This window comes from Sander vitreus, chromosome 22, assembly GCF_031162955.1.
Source record: "Sander vitreus isolate 19-12246 chromosome 22, sanVit1, whole genome shotgun sequence".
NCBI classification, from domain to species: domain Eukaryota; kingdom Metazoa; phylum Chordata; class Actinopteri; order Perciformes; family Percidae; genus Sander; species Sander vitreus.
In genome coordinates, this window is record NC_135876.1 from 8,018,426 (window position 1) to 8,032,863 (window position 14,438).

At 40.4% G+C, this 14,438-nt stretch overlaps 1 protein-coding gene across 1 annotated transcript in view; it reads left to right on the forward strand.

Moving 5' to 3' along the window:
• Positions 1–14,438, forward strand: part of vav3a (vav 3 guanine nucleotide exchange factor a) — a 104,016-nt gene that overhangs the window by 67,023 nt on the left and 22,555 nt on the right. The window contains exons 15-19 of the mRNA XM_078280972.1: positions 1,667–1,776; positions 5,424–5,525; positions 8,364–8,455; positions 10,232–10,254; positions 11,502–11,520. Of these exons, the coding sequence (XP_078137098.1) occupies positions 1,667–1,776; positions 5,424–5,525; positions 8,364–8,455; positions 10,232–10,254; positions 11,502–11,520 (346 nt within the window). The remainder of the gene's footprint in view (positions 1–1,666; positions 1,777–5,423; positions 5,526–8,363; positions 8,456–10,231; positions 10,255–11,501; positions 11,521–14,438) is intronic.

Genomic DNA, 14,438 nt, shown 5'->3' on the forward strand with positions numbered 1-14,438 from the left:
GCTGTCTCTCTCTCAATATCACCCAAAAAACAACTGCTGATGTACTCAGCCAATCCCACATATATTCGTCCAATCGCCCAACACTAGCGCAGCACTGCAATGTTGATTAAGAATTTGAATGTCAAAGTTATGAATGAAGTTTCAAAGCTTTGAACTATTGGTACAGCCTTAGCTAAAAGAGAGTGAACGTTGGACTCACATTTGCCCAGGTGACAGATATACTACTCCAAATGTTGTTCAGTGTCTGCTGGATATGTAAATAGGCACTTGTATGCTAACAAGTTCAACATATCAACTTCTGTTGTGTTTTCAACATGTTTCCGCTGCCCCCAAGTTGCCAAAAGAAACTGTAATTGCAGACTTAGTCTCCCATTGCCAGACCTTCCTCTACAGCGCTGCGGAGGAGCGTCTGGCTAGTCCACACAGCATTCCAGGATGGGAGAAAAACGCGATCTGGTTTATTGGCATTTCTTTAAACCAATCACAATCATCTTGGGCGGTGCTTAGCGCCGGACACAATGGTAGTGCCTCTGCAAAATAGCCTGGGGAAGGAACTTGTTTTGGTGGAACGTGTGTACGTTCAAAGGTTGTTTTAGTCATGCAACAGAAAACTCAGATTGGACAGATAGTCTAGCTAGCTGTCTGGATTTACCCTGCAGAGATCTGAGGAGCAGTTAACCATAGTCCTCAGAAATCCACCGGAGTTTAAAATGCCAACACAAAGAAAACGGAAGGTAACGGACATCTGGCCAAAAAGACACCGGAGCAATCCCGGAAGTGGAACGTCGTGGATATAGACTATTGCAGGTTTAATGTCAATAATGTTTCTGAAATAACAGGGGTTCCCCTGGGGGTTAGGGGTAATAGACACACACGGTGAAAGACATGAGCAAGGGTCAGATTAATTATATTTTAGGAAGATTAAAAAAAAAAAGTGCGAATGTGCGATCCTTTTCAATTCCAAAGTTCTACCAAGCAAAAAAAGACCTAAACTGACTGACAGAGAGACAGACCAACACCATATCCTTCTCTTTACAAATTGGTTGCTCAAGATATCTTTGCTGAGCGTAAGTCTTGGGAATGCCTCTGTAAAGCGCTGCTTTCCTTTTGAACCTTTGCGCTTCCCTGACAGCACTGTGAGCTTGGCATTTTTAGCCTTCAGAGTGTTAGAAGTTCAAAACCCCACCTAGGAGCCATAAAAAGAGCATCTCACAAGCATCTGTTGAGTGATGCCATCTAAAAAACACAGAGGCATGTGTTGACACAGAGGCTAATAGACTAATATTTAGCCTTTGAAGTGGGTAATGGTGGCTGATTACAGGCCCACTCACCACTTGGGTCCGTGCATGCTGTCTGATGCCCAGCAGTTATATGGCACAGCTACCTCACACTCGTTTCCTCTTCCCCTTCATGCTCTTCCTCTCTTTTGTCTCTGTCTGTCAGTTCTGCCGCCCTCCATCCCTTCAGCCTTTGTGCTTGCTCTCCCCAAGGCATCCATCTTTCATTTTGCATCTCTTTGTCTCCATCTGTCTCCCTGCACCCTGTCTCCTTCAGCACCTGCCCCCTCATGCTCCGTTTGTCTTTCACTCGAAACCCTCAATTTATTAATGCCGCCGTTGTTTTGTTTTCTGTCTGAAATGTGTGCGTTTTTTCTTTCCTGTTGCAGTGGTCCTACGGATTCTACCTCACTCATAACCAGGGCCAGAGCGGCTTTGAGTTCTTCTTCAAGACAAAAGAGCTGAAGAAGAAGTGGCTGGATCAGTTTGGCATGGCCATGTGAGTGTGCTTCTTCTGTGTGTGTTCATAAGAGCGTGAGCCTCTCTGTCCCAGCTGCATTCTGTCACAGCATCAAAGCGCACACATCGCCCGTCCTGTTATTCAAGTTAGACTTGATGTTACTTGATGATTTATGAGACACACAACACTGGGACAAAAAGATGAGCAGATAATAAGTCGCTCACTTACTTTTAAAAGCAGAACCTGACTGAAACTAAATGTTGAATCCACTATTTGATAAACAGTCAGTACTTTAAACTCAGATGACACAATTGGTTACACTTTATTGCAGCATCAGGTGTGTGTAGTTAAACTGCAGCAACCAGTCTGCATCCTGAAGTGGATCCAATTCAACTGACCTGACTGGGAAACTGGTGCCAAGAGTGACAAATGGAACTTTAGTATTTCACTTGTAGAGCCAAGAAAGACAAATGACTAACTAATTGTCTCAAAGATACTTTACCAACCATTCTGCCTTTCACAGCGTTGACGCATAAAGGCCGGATGAGTTGTATAAGGTATACAATACCTGTAGAAGTAGATACCTAGATATTAAGATTACTAAAGTAACTGAAGTCTAAAGCACAATTCATACAACACTGGACAAACATGTGGAAACTGTAAATGGTTTTAATGAGTATACAAAAACAGAAGAGTAAAGATCTTATACCACAGGAAGGTTTGTGAAGATGTGGCTTGTTAGCTGAATTGTTGTATCAAGCTGGTGTTTGATCTAGAGCAGGGGGCCAGGAGTCACACAATCAGTCACAATTCTCTCATTCCAAACCATGAAATAAAGCTGCAATTCAATGAGATCATTACATTACATGTCATTTAGCTTACACTTTTAGCTTACACATTTAGCTTACACTTTTATCCAAAGCGACCAAAGCGACTTACAATTGCTATATATGACAGAGGATCAAAAGTTGACTCAGAGTGAACTTTTGGCGAGCGGTAGCCAATGAGAGGGCAGACTCGTGAACGTGCCTCCAATATATTCTCCCTGTGTATACACGACGGCTGTATTTAACATTCCGTGCAAATTAAAAGAACGGGATTTTCCTACAGCCTAATTTATGATAAATCTCAGGATGTTAATACAAAACAGCTATCTTGGCAGAGGGCTGCCCAGACAGTTGTTATTCCTGGTGAGTTTTTATATACAACGTTATATTTGTTTTGGTAGAAGCATCGTAGCAGTGACAACTAGCTAGTTGCTAGCGATACATATTTGAAATAAACAAAACACAACTTTTTAAGCGGCAGGGAAATGTAGGATCAAGTATTTTCTTCTATCTTATTCTTTTATTCTCCGCTGCTTCTATTTTAACCATTCTTTTTGAAATGTATCTCCTTCATTAGAAAAACCACATCCAATCCATTGTATCTGATGTGGATGACAATAGACAGATATTTAAAATAAAAGGACCATATCAGCGAACTTAGATGTGTTCCACACAGCATCCTCCCAGTACTCCTGCATTTTCATAAGCTAGAGCTGAGACACCTGTTATCAGATCCCTGGAAGAACTGCCAGTGACAGCAGTGACAATTAGTTACGAGCTGTGAAGCTCTCAGGCAGGTGCAATTACACTGAAAATATAGAAATAGAGCCTGAGAAAAAAAAAGGAGAATAATGAAAAGATAAGAAAAATATGTGAAATGACATGTTCAAGCTATAAAAACAAAGCAACAGGTCCCAACAGGAAGTGAAGAAGAGGATTAGGATAAGAAAGTGTGGCGTGAGACTGAGATAACAGGGGCTTTGGTTGATTCACTTTTGAGGCGGAATTAACGAGCTGCGAGAATAGAAAGACGTTGCCAGGCAATCACATGCTCCCACAGTGATGCTTAATAGCTGATCTGTGACCAGTTGTTTTTTCACGTGCCGCCTTTACGTCCCACTGTTTGCTGCTTGACTGAGATTCAACAGCCACAAAGGGGTAGGTAGACCCACCGCTCCACAGACAGAAAGCAAGAAGTGGAAACTGTTGCTTAGACAGCCGTGAGTGAGCACCCCAGTCAGAGGAAGACTGCAAATGAAGTCATATTGTATTTCAGAGTTTGAAAGTCCCACCTCTCAGCGGACTGTACAAAGTTGCATCGGACATCTTTAAAAGCACCAGCAGACAAAGAAATAGTGGAACTGGAGGAGGCCAGTCATACTCTCAAAGTCAAGTTGACAAAAAAAGGAAGCTCAGGGGGTTCTATGAGGGGTTTTTTTTGTCATATGCCATAGCAACATATTCAGTAACTTTTCAGTGTGATTATTTTTGTGGGACAAATGGACCCCCTTTTCTTGTTTCATAGTTAACAACAATCTTCCCTACAAAGCGGATATATTGGTTGACCCCTGTACAGAGGAGAGGACACCACTGAAGGTCTTCTTTCTTCTTTGACACATTTGTCCTATTTTACAGAGAACATGTTTTAGCCTTTCAGTTTGACTTATTATTTCAGTTTCAAAAGTAGCACCTGTGCATATTAAGCAAAACGTTTATGCAACAATGTCATCATGTCTACAGTAGCTATCATCATAACACTGAAAAACAAAGGAAATACCTCTTACATTTGAAACAAACAGGCATTTGTGCTACAGGCAAACTTGGGCAAATCCTGTATTTTTCTTTCATACACACACACACACACACACACACACACACACACACACAAATGTCCCAAGGGGCCAAGAATACTTCTGTGTTCACTTCAAGCAGACCTTGCCTGTCTATTTGCAATTCTCTCCTTTCCACTTCAAAGAACCATATCAGTGGGAAGTTTGTTGACTATTGTAAGTGAAAAAAAAATTTTTTGCTTTGAAATTCAGGTTTTCATCAAAGACCAAAGCTGTTTGAAAACTAACAAAACGGGCAACAATTTTTTTCATTCATTCATTTGGGCTCATTTGGGTACAACCTACAATAGTGGTTGTACTGTTTGGTCCAACTGCTTGTCCTGATTTTGAGATTGAACTCTTCCATTAATTATAATAGATGTGTTCAGGGGCACAGAACAGCACATACAGTACAATATTGTTAGTGTTACATATGGTATAGGGAGTTTTAAGTTCAGGATCCTGAACCCTAAGTAGATATCATGTAATGATTATTTTATTTCATACCACAAGTTTTTTATATCATCATGTAGTAAGGCAGGTGCATGGGCAGAGACTATATTAAAAACTAAATGGTGGCTTCAAGGACACTCCAACTTGCAATTTTGCGGACACTGCATTTTGAATGCAAGAAAGAAGCAGATTTGCATTATACCTTTGAAATATTTGTTAATAGTTTTTTACCCTTAATTCATAAACAACCCTTACCCTTAATTTTTGGAAAACGTCCCTGCTTGAACTGCATTAGTATGTAATGATAGTAAGGTTACGGTGCTTTACTGTCATGGACCACTTATCTCAACCAAGCTTCAACTTCCTGCAAAGTTTTTTTTAACTTTGAGAATGTAAACACAGTGACGTGCAGACCAGTGTGAGTCCATCAAAATCAAAACACATCACACGTACATCATGCTTTATTCACCTACAAAACATATATATTACAACCAACTTTTCAGAATATTCTTTATCAAATACTATATGTCATGGTAACCCATCCACATCGCATGTTTGTTGTGTATGTCTTGTTTAGATCCAACATTCGTCCTGAGAACGCCACTTACAACTCCCATGAGTTTAATATGCACACCTTCGAAAGGATCACCTCTTGCAACTCTTGCCACATGCTGCTGAGGTAAGAGGCCTATTTTTATTCACACACACTGACACAGACAGACACACACACACACACACACACACACACACACACACACAGTGGAAGCAGCACAAAACCCTCTTCAAGGCTATCGTGAAACAGAAAGACTGAGGACGAGATGTGGACCCTTTCCCTTCAAACATCTGTCAGGACTCCTTTGAAAGACCTCCACTCTTCCTATTCCTCTCCAATGTACCCTAACAATCTATTCGTCACTTTCCCTTGATTCCTCTCTTCCTCTGCACATGTGCCTTAGTTACACAAAGTTTCTTTTGAATTTGCTGAATGGTATCGTCACCCAGAGGACTGCGCCTCGCAGTCTTTCTCACAACGGGAAGGAATGAGTGGTTTCACCAATCGAGGACCGTAACGTGTGTCACACTTCAGCACTTCTTCAAGGCGATGGATGGGGAAAGGGGACAAGATTATTGCACTGTGAATATACAGAGTCGGTCTCTGAATTCACCAACATTTTCTGAGGATATAATATAAGAAAAACAAGAATCATGCAGGGCAGGTCTCAAGAAGCATCTGAAGTATAGTGTGTCATTATTTTCTTGATTATTTCTCAAGTCTTTCTTTAAATAATGATTGGTCCTTTGGACTATTTCATTATAACTATTGTGCTAGAGCATTGGATTAACTTGAAAAGACATAATAGAAATGTAACCTCTTATCTAATAGGCACCAAATATCAAATCACGAGTCCAATGAGTCAAGTGTTATTCTGTGATTTCAATATGTGTATGCCATTATTTTATAAAACCTGCAGCACAAATCTGAGATCATGTGTCCTACACTGGTACTCAGGACTTTTAATGTTTCATGATAAGATATATAAGAGCACAGGCCTTGCTGAGGTATTGTGTCATTAATCAGAAAACATGCTACATATGAATATTCAGTAAGGTATATTTACATTAATCTCAAAGGGAAATCTTAGGCAAACCTTTTTCCTTTTTTCCTTTCATGTAATTTCATAAAAATGGTGAAGGAGTGGTGTCCTATTGATTTAAATTCACTGCTCTGACATCCTCCACCAATGCAACACACACCCTGTAGTTCTGAACTGCGCAAAAAACTATTAACAGTGTACCTGCATGTGAAGAGGTTAAACAGACAATTAGCTGGTGAGCAGAGCAAAGCAGCCTTTACTTTCATGTCATTTTAATTAGGGCCTCTGAGATGGTTATGTGAATAAAAACAGAACTACACACTGCTGCTGCTTCAATCTCTGCGTGTGTGCGTGTGTGTGTGTGTGTGTGTGCGTGCGTGTGTGTGCGCGCACGCGCACATTTTACACCAAGAATTTCAGTGTTTTCTTTTCAGTAGTTATTAGATATGAGCTGATGCTGATTTTTTGGTCTTCAATAGCTCAAAAGGGAAACTTATTAGAATTACCTGCTGTATGCCATCTACCTACCACACCTGCACTAATGTCAGTATACAAACATGCTCAAAATAACAATGCTGTAATGTTGCTGTTTAGCAGGTATGATGTGTTGACCATATTAGTTTAGCATGTTACCATGCTAACATTAGCTAATAAGTACTAAACACAATTTACAGCTGAGATTGATTGAAATTAGAATTAGTTTAGCAGGTAGTTGGTAGGCTACTTTGGTCAGCAAAAGATTTCGACAAATTAAATTCTTGACCTGATGGTGGCGCTAGATGAACTATTAAGGCAGGGATTCCCAACATGCGGTACTTGTACCCCAGAGGGTACTTCTGCTGTTGCCAGGGGGTAAGATTTTAGAGTAGGTCAACTAATTTGAAAAAAAACATTAGTTTTATGATTATTAATTTAAAGAATATATCCACATATTAAGTCATCTGTAACATCTGAACACTACATGTTAAAGTTATGTAATGAGTGATGAGTGAGGGAAAACAGTTAGCAAGCAAACAGAAGTTCAAACAGGTAGCTAAAAGTAATGTATAAATGGTAGAATATAGTACAGACTAAACTGTTAAAATAACTAGCTTAAAGTAATGGAAAAATGCTTTAAATACTTAGCTAAAAGTAATGGATAAACGGTTGAAATAGTTAGCTAAAGGTAATGGATAAATGGTTTAAGTAGTTAGCATGAGGTATTGGATAAGCGGCTGAATCGGTTAGCTAAAAGTAGCCATACTTAAAGTCATGGATAAACATTTGAAACATTCAGCTTCACTCCAAGTAGTAGTAGTAGCACGATTGCTGACTAAACCAACTTAAATATTGACTGTTCAATTGTATGAAAAGAGGAACAATATTTACTTTTATATAATGAATAGTGTTATATATTTGGAACATACATTGAGAATCGATAAAGGGGTACTTGAGTTAATCTGCCAGGGCACTGGGGTTACCTCAGACCAAAAAGGTTGGGAACCATTGTGTTAAGGGGGTCACCAAAGTCATAACAAATTATCCAGAGGAGGACAGGAATGGCGATTCGTCCAATAGTTGTTGAGGTATCAGGGGATCGCCAAAGTCATTAGGATTCACCATCTTGGAAACCATGATTGACATTTCATGGCAATCCATTCAGTAGTGGTAGAGATATTTCAGTCTAAACCAACCATAGAGCCACGCCGCTAGGTTGGCTAAAAACGCAGGTGTAGGTTTCCAAACTTTTGGCCCTTCTCAAAATATTAGAAAATGTCGCAACCATTTCTACATAATATTAAATCTTTTGACTGCAGCTTGGATGCTCACTTTCATATAAGCATAACAGTAATTTAGCTATGCTTTGCATCAATATACTGTTACTAATGTGTGTATACTGTCAAGCAATCCATGTGATGCCTTGTCCTGTTCATTGTCTGCAGGGGCATCTTTAACCAGGGCTACCTGTGCTCCAAGTGTGGTTTAGGTGCCCATAAAGAATGCCTGGGCCGCTTTGGCAGCTGTGGAAAAACAGGTAACGCACTACTGCTTTACACAAAACATTAAACATGATGTATGAGTGTCTCATGTGACTAATTATGGGTATGAGGGAGATCCGTTTCACTGTGACTTTGTTGAATTGTGGGACTCTAATTAAATAACAACCTTTAAGTGTCCTTATTTTCTACCAACCAAGGTTATCCAAGTATTCGATCCGTATTGCAGAAATTCATTCAGCTATCCAAAGCTCCTTCACTTCTCTGGGTGGTTCTGACACTTCTGAGCACCTTAAAGGCAATGTCACTGTGTATCATTGTACCGATCCCCAAAGCTTAATAGTAGTTTTACTGAGGAGTTTTATGAAACTCCTGACTTTTTTTTATTATGCCCCTATTGTGTATCTGTCACTCAGCTCCCTGAGCAGGAGCACTGACAGCTCCAAGAGAAATGGTGGGAATACTTCAGACATGTGGAATGAAAAGAAAGCCTTCAGAAACTACATTAGCATCCTCTGTGTGTGTGTGTGAGTGTGAGAGAGAGAGAGAGAGAGAGAGAGAGTGAAGAGGTGAAAAAACTAAATTCATACTTTTTGTATGTGGAAGTTCTCTAGGTCTTGAAAGTGCATGCTTTCTCATGGCACCAAAACTCTGCACAATGTTTTTTTTTAAAAGCAAGCGAGCGTGCAGGTTTTACTGTTACAACCTGCAACACTGCGTGTCACAATTGTGCGTGTTTGTCTGTATTCCTCGTGGCAAGCTGCCAGCTCCTGTTGGACTGGGCATCGGTCATGGTGCCATCAGGTCGCAGAGGCAATAACGGTGCCAGGCCCACCTGGGCACTGTGTGTACCTGAGTAGATTTGGGCTACACCGGCGGCGAGAGTGGGTGAAAACTGAGGTGTCGGTTTGAATTCCCCCTCTTATTACTCCACACAGTATCCACTCTCTGCTGGTACAGTACAGGAAAATGTTCAGGGACAGGACCAATACTTTTGAACCTACTAGAAAAAGTATTTTAAGAAATCTGCAACTAGTAGAAGTACATAAAAAGCTGCTAAGTTACAGTTACTTTATTCACTCTAACGGTCAGAAAGCCACCACACTGTCTGCATGTAGAGATATTATCAATACACAAGCAGGGCTGCACAAACACACAATCACAGCATCACAGTATAGGGTTGTGTGTGTGTGTGTGTGTGTGTGTGTGTGTGTGTGTGTGTGTGTGTGTGTGTGTGCGCACGCGTGTGTGTCAGAGATAAGCCATTGTTTTCCTGAATTTGTCTCTGTTATCAGCTGCCTCACCAGGTGTTTGCGTAACAGGTCAAGGTTCACTTGAGGAACAACAGGCCTGCTGAGAGGAGTGTGTGTGTGTGTGTTTGTACGTATAGGTACTGTAGGTATATATTAGTGGCTTTCGGCCAGCTGGCCTGTTTGTGACTGTGAAGGTATGTGTATGCTTATGCAATTGCTCTGTTTGTACAGGTAAAGGAGTACTTGTGTGTGCAAAGGTGTGTGTTGGTGTGTGTCTAGGGGGTGTAACCTGTCCCTCAGGGAGCCAATGAAAGAAACTGGTGGAGCAAAAACCTCAGGTTTGCCCCCCCCCCCCCTCTACACCCCCACGTCTCGTTACCTCCTCTACCCCTGGCTGTCAGGTAGTGGCAGCACAGCAAACAAAGCGAACCACGGTCAGACATGAGTGTCGGCTTTCTCCACTAATGAGGGAGTGTTGCCTTGTACCGACGAGTGTGTGCAAGTGTTTGCGTGCACCCGCTAACCCGTCATTCACTATGCCTGTTCTCAAACTTCTTTCAGATCCCGGCTCCGTCAGAACTCAGGTGAGCAGCTGCTGTTGTGTGTGTATATGTGTGTGTGTGTGTGTGTGTGTGTGTGTGTGTGTGTGTGTGTGTGTGTGTGTGTGTCCGTGTTGATGTGTATACTGTCTCCCTATGTCTGCGGTTCGCCTCCTCTCCAAAGCTTTGCTGCACTTTGAAGACTGCTCTCTCCTGCAGCTATTTGCCAAGGAGACTCCAATTGACTTTACTTGCTGCAGCCTTCCTGACACCAGAAACGAGAATGTTTTTGCAGATTTACCCAGAGATGTCTCTGCTGTTTCAGAAACTCCTGTTGGCTTTACTGCTACAATGATCAAAAGTATCCCTAAGCAGGAAATTAAACTAGGCTTTCTATAATTATACCCAAAAACTGTAGCTAAAACTGCACTGTGCAGGTAAGATGTGTATCTCATCAGCAAAAACACAAAACTGGGGTGAAATTGACAAGTGTCCCTATTGCTCTGAGTTTATTTCTGGTGTCAGTTACTGTATAGTTACTAATAAGAAGTGTTTCTGTGCAGAAAAAGTGCTCAACACAAACTCAAAATGCAACATTCAAACTTTTTTAAAACAGCAGAATCCTTTCGACTAACTGCTCTGTTGCAATGTACACAAAAAATATGCATGAATACAGTGTGTTGTATTGTTGTTATTATTGATAGAAGCAGTAGTACTACTACTGTATTTTGTGTGGAAATACTTCAGAATGCCACCATTGGCTTCATGCAGTTTTCTTTCAGAAACACAAAATCAAACAAAATGTCATGAACTGCCAAAAATATCTCTATTTGCCCATAACAATCACATTAGTTTAACCTCTCTGCAACTTTGTAAATATATCTGCTTCAGCGGGACACACAGTAGCTTGCCTGTGGTGTCAGTGAATGCGATATGGGTTTTACTATGTTACTATAAGTGTCGTCCAGGCCAGGCCCGCTGCATGTGGCCTGTATACTGTAGGTTAGATAGCAGGCTGGGTTAAAATATGAATTCTGTGTGTGCAGCAGTAAAGGGATAGCATTAGTGTGTGTCCAAACATACAGTATTCAGCTCACTGAATAGTGTGTAGCTTATACTTGATTTAGTAGGTTATAAGGTAGTAGAATGGGATGCAGTTTGCAGCATGCAGGAATGAACTAGTGATCAATGGAGAAAAAGATCAAAACATACGTGTTTAAATGTGCATGTGTATGTCCGTGATAATGCATGTGCCTTTGGCAGTGTGTAACTCTCTGTGTGTATTTTTTCAGGGCAAAGATCAAGATCCAGGTGAGGAATTCAGAGCACAACACAACAGCAGACATCCTCCCACCTTTGAATGAACTATTTTTTATTTACTGCAGGAGTAAAGAATGTTAAGAACGTAAATTTACATTTGTTTGCATATGATGCAGTCCTACATATTAATACATTTAATGAGGAAAAATAAAAAATAGTAAAGTAGACAAAAAAAGAAGAGAAAAAAAGAAAGGATAGATTGAGAAAAAAGAAATAAAGTAGGCTAGTGTGATGGTGCCCATACATATACACATATGCAGTATATATATATATATATATATATATACACACACACACACACACACACACACACACACACACACACACACACACACACGTATACATACATATATGTACATACCTACACACAGAAACACAGTTGACTCTTCAAATTCGTCCAGTATTGTTTAATTGTAATCCTCATATTTAAAGGCATACTATGTAACTTTTCTCTTCGGTCCCCCTACCGGTTGTTTCATTGGAACTACAGCTTGCGCGGCTGTAGTTCCAATGAAACAACCTGTAGGGGGACCAAAGAGGAAAAGTTACATAGTATGCCTTTAATCCATTTATTCCACCGTTTAAAACAGTATTATTCTTGATCGAATGCTGTTTACATAAGACTTCCAGTTGCATAAAGGTGGTGGTAGGGTTTAACCAGTTCCTAGTTATCTGTTTCATATCAGCAACTCTGAGTTTCCTTTATATCTGTGTATTTCTAATGTGAATTCAGATGGTGAGATATTATACCTTTTAGGGCTGCACTAACACTTATTTTCATTCCTGATTAAACGGATGATTATTTTTGCAAATAATGGTTAAGTCTAAAAAATGTTAGAAGATAGTGAAAAATGCTCCTCCCAAGTTCAAAGAGCCACATGTGACTTCTTTACATTGCTTGTTTTGCTTGAACAATGGTCCAAAACACAAAGATATTCAATTTCTAGTACTCTGTATCCTGCTTCTCACATGGGTAGAACAATCTATTATTATACATTTTGTTTTAGCCATACACCTATATGTGACATTAGGATTACTATCAAATCCTTATCTTGTTATTGTGGTACTGTATAGTCTGTTCTCACAACTAATTCATTTTACTTGTTTACTGTTTTTCTTTTCATTTCAACCCCCCCACACATACGGTATAACAACCTCAATAAACCAGGAACGATAAAATACTTCCCTCTCTCAAGTTGATTGTCTGCATTGGCAATTGGGCCTGCATGAATTGCTACTGGCATGGTGTCATAATTGTTGTTGTTGTTTCCTGGTACCAGATGTAACCTGGCTATATCAGAGAAAAGGGTGTACCTTGCAGCTATTAACTGATTTTATCATTGCAGCCGAGACTCCATCTATGACTATGAAAGGCTTGTAAAAATTACAGTTGAATAAAACAAAAAATAGAATGCATAAAAAAGAATGCGACTGGGTGTTTACAGTAAATGCAGGAAATATAGCCATCGTTTTTCTGCCTCCCTCCTTCTGTGGCTGTCTCTCATTCTTTCTCCAATAGAATATGAATAACATGCAGCATCCTTTGCATCGTATGTGTGTGTGTGTGTGTGTGTGTGTGTGTGTGTGCTTACACCACACCGAGGGCCTTTAATCGCTCATAAACCTGGCTTCAACACTCATTTTTCCACCGCTCCATCTATTATGCTGCAGAAAATCATTTCTGACTGAAGGCGCATTAAAATCAATAGGCATTTGATTGCCCCAGCCTTTGGCGATTCATAATATTCAGACGCCGCTCTCTTTGTCTGTTTTCAAAGGTGCACTAACACTTGGCTTGTCCTTGTGTGGATAGGAATGCAATTCATGCCCCCAAGACTCAATTCTCCATGGCCCTGTGTCTTTAGAAGTCCTATTCAGGAAGGCTGGCACATGTCAGGCTGCCAGCCTCAGTGCTAAAGCGCTGGAACAGTCCCTGAAAGAGAAGCAAGCCAGATATAGATGTTTTAGCTCTCAATACAATGTTGTTGACATCTCTATTATTTGCCTTAAGCCTTTACCCTTTTCTTCATGCTCTCATGCAAATTTCTTTTTCTCATATTGTATCTCTGCACAACACTATCGCCAAACAATGAGATATGAACTTGGGATTTCTTTGCCATGGATGGGTGCTTCATAACAGACGTGTTAGAATTCAATTTCAGTGATTTCTTGGTGAATAATGGGATCAAAGTTGGCCATTTTGCTAAATCAAATAGCGCTGACTGAGGTCATTCCAACAAAGAAATTCAGCCTGATTAAAATGCACCTCTTCAAGTGCCAGCGCAAACCCGTAATACTGTGTAATATATTAGCTGTGGAGGAGTATGCTTCACTTCGTCTTTGCACTGGTAAACGTTGCAGGTGAGGAAAAGTTCAAATTCAACTATGAGCTTAAATGTAGCCCATTAAAAGGATGGGAAATGGCAACAGCATCTCCAAAGACGATATCATTACCAAGCATAGTATACTGAAAAACCTTTAATTCTTTATTGTAAATGAGATCAGGACTAGTTTTTTATTCAATCTCAATAATGAAAAAAACAAACAAAAGGTGACTTTAATTGAAATTTCCAAATTAATTCCCCCCCAGGAGGCCAGAATCCATCGTGCAGCAGTAAACAGCGTCCCCACTGAAACTCACTCCTGCTTATCTCTTATCTACGAGCCTAATAACCTGCCACGCACCAGAGTGCACTGTTACTTATCCGTAATATGATAATGGGTCCAATTGATTTGCACAGGCAGTACACCGCTGACAATGGGTGTGTTTGTGTGTGTGTGTGTGTGTGTGTGTGTGTGTGTCTATACATGAACAGTATACTCCCTCTCATGACCACGTATAACAGGGCCATGAATAGTTTAGTAGAGCAAACGAAGAATGGCAAACGTGCCCTTTTAGACCTGAGGTC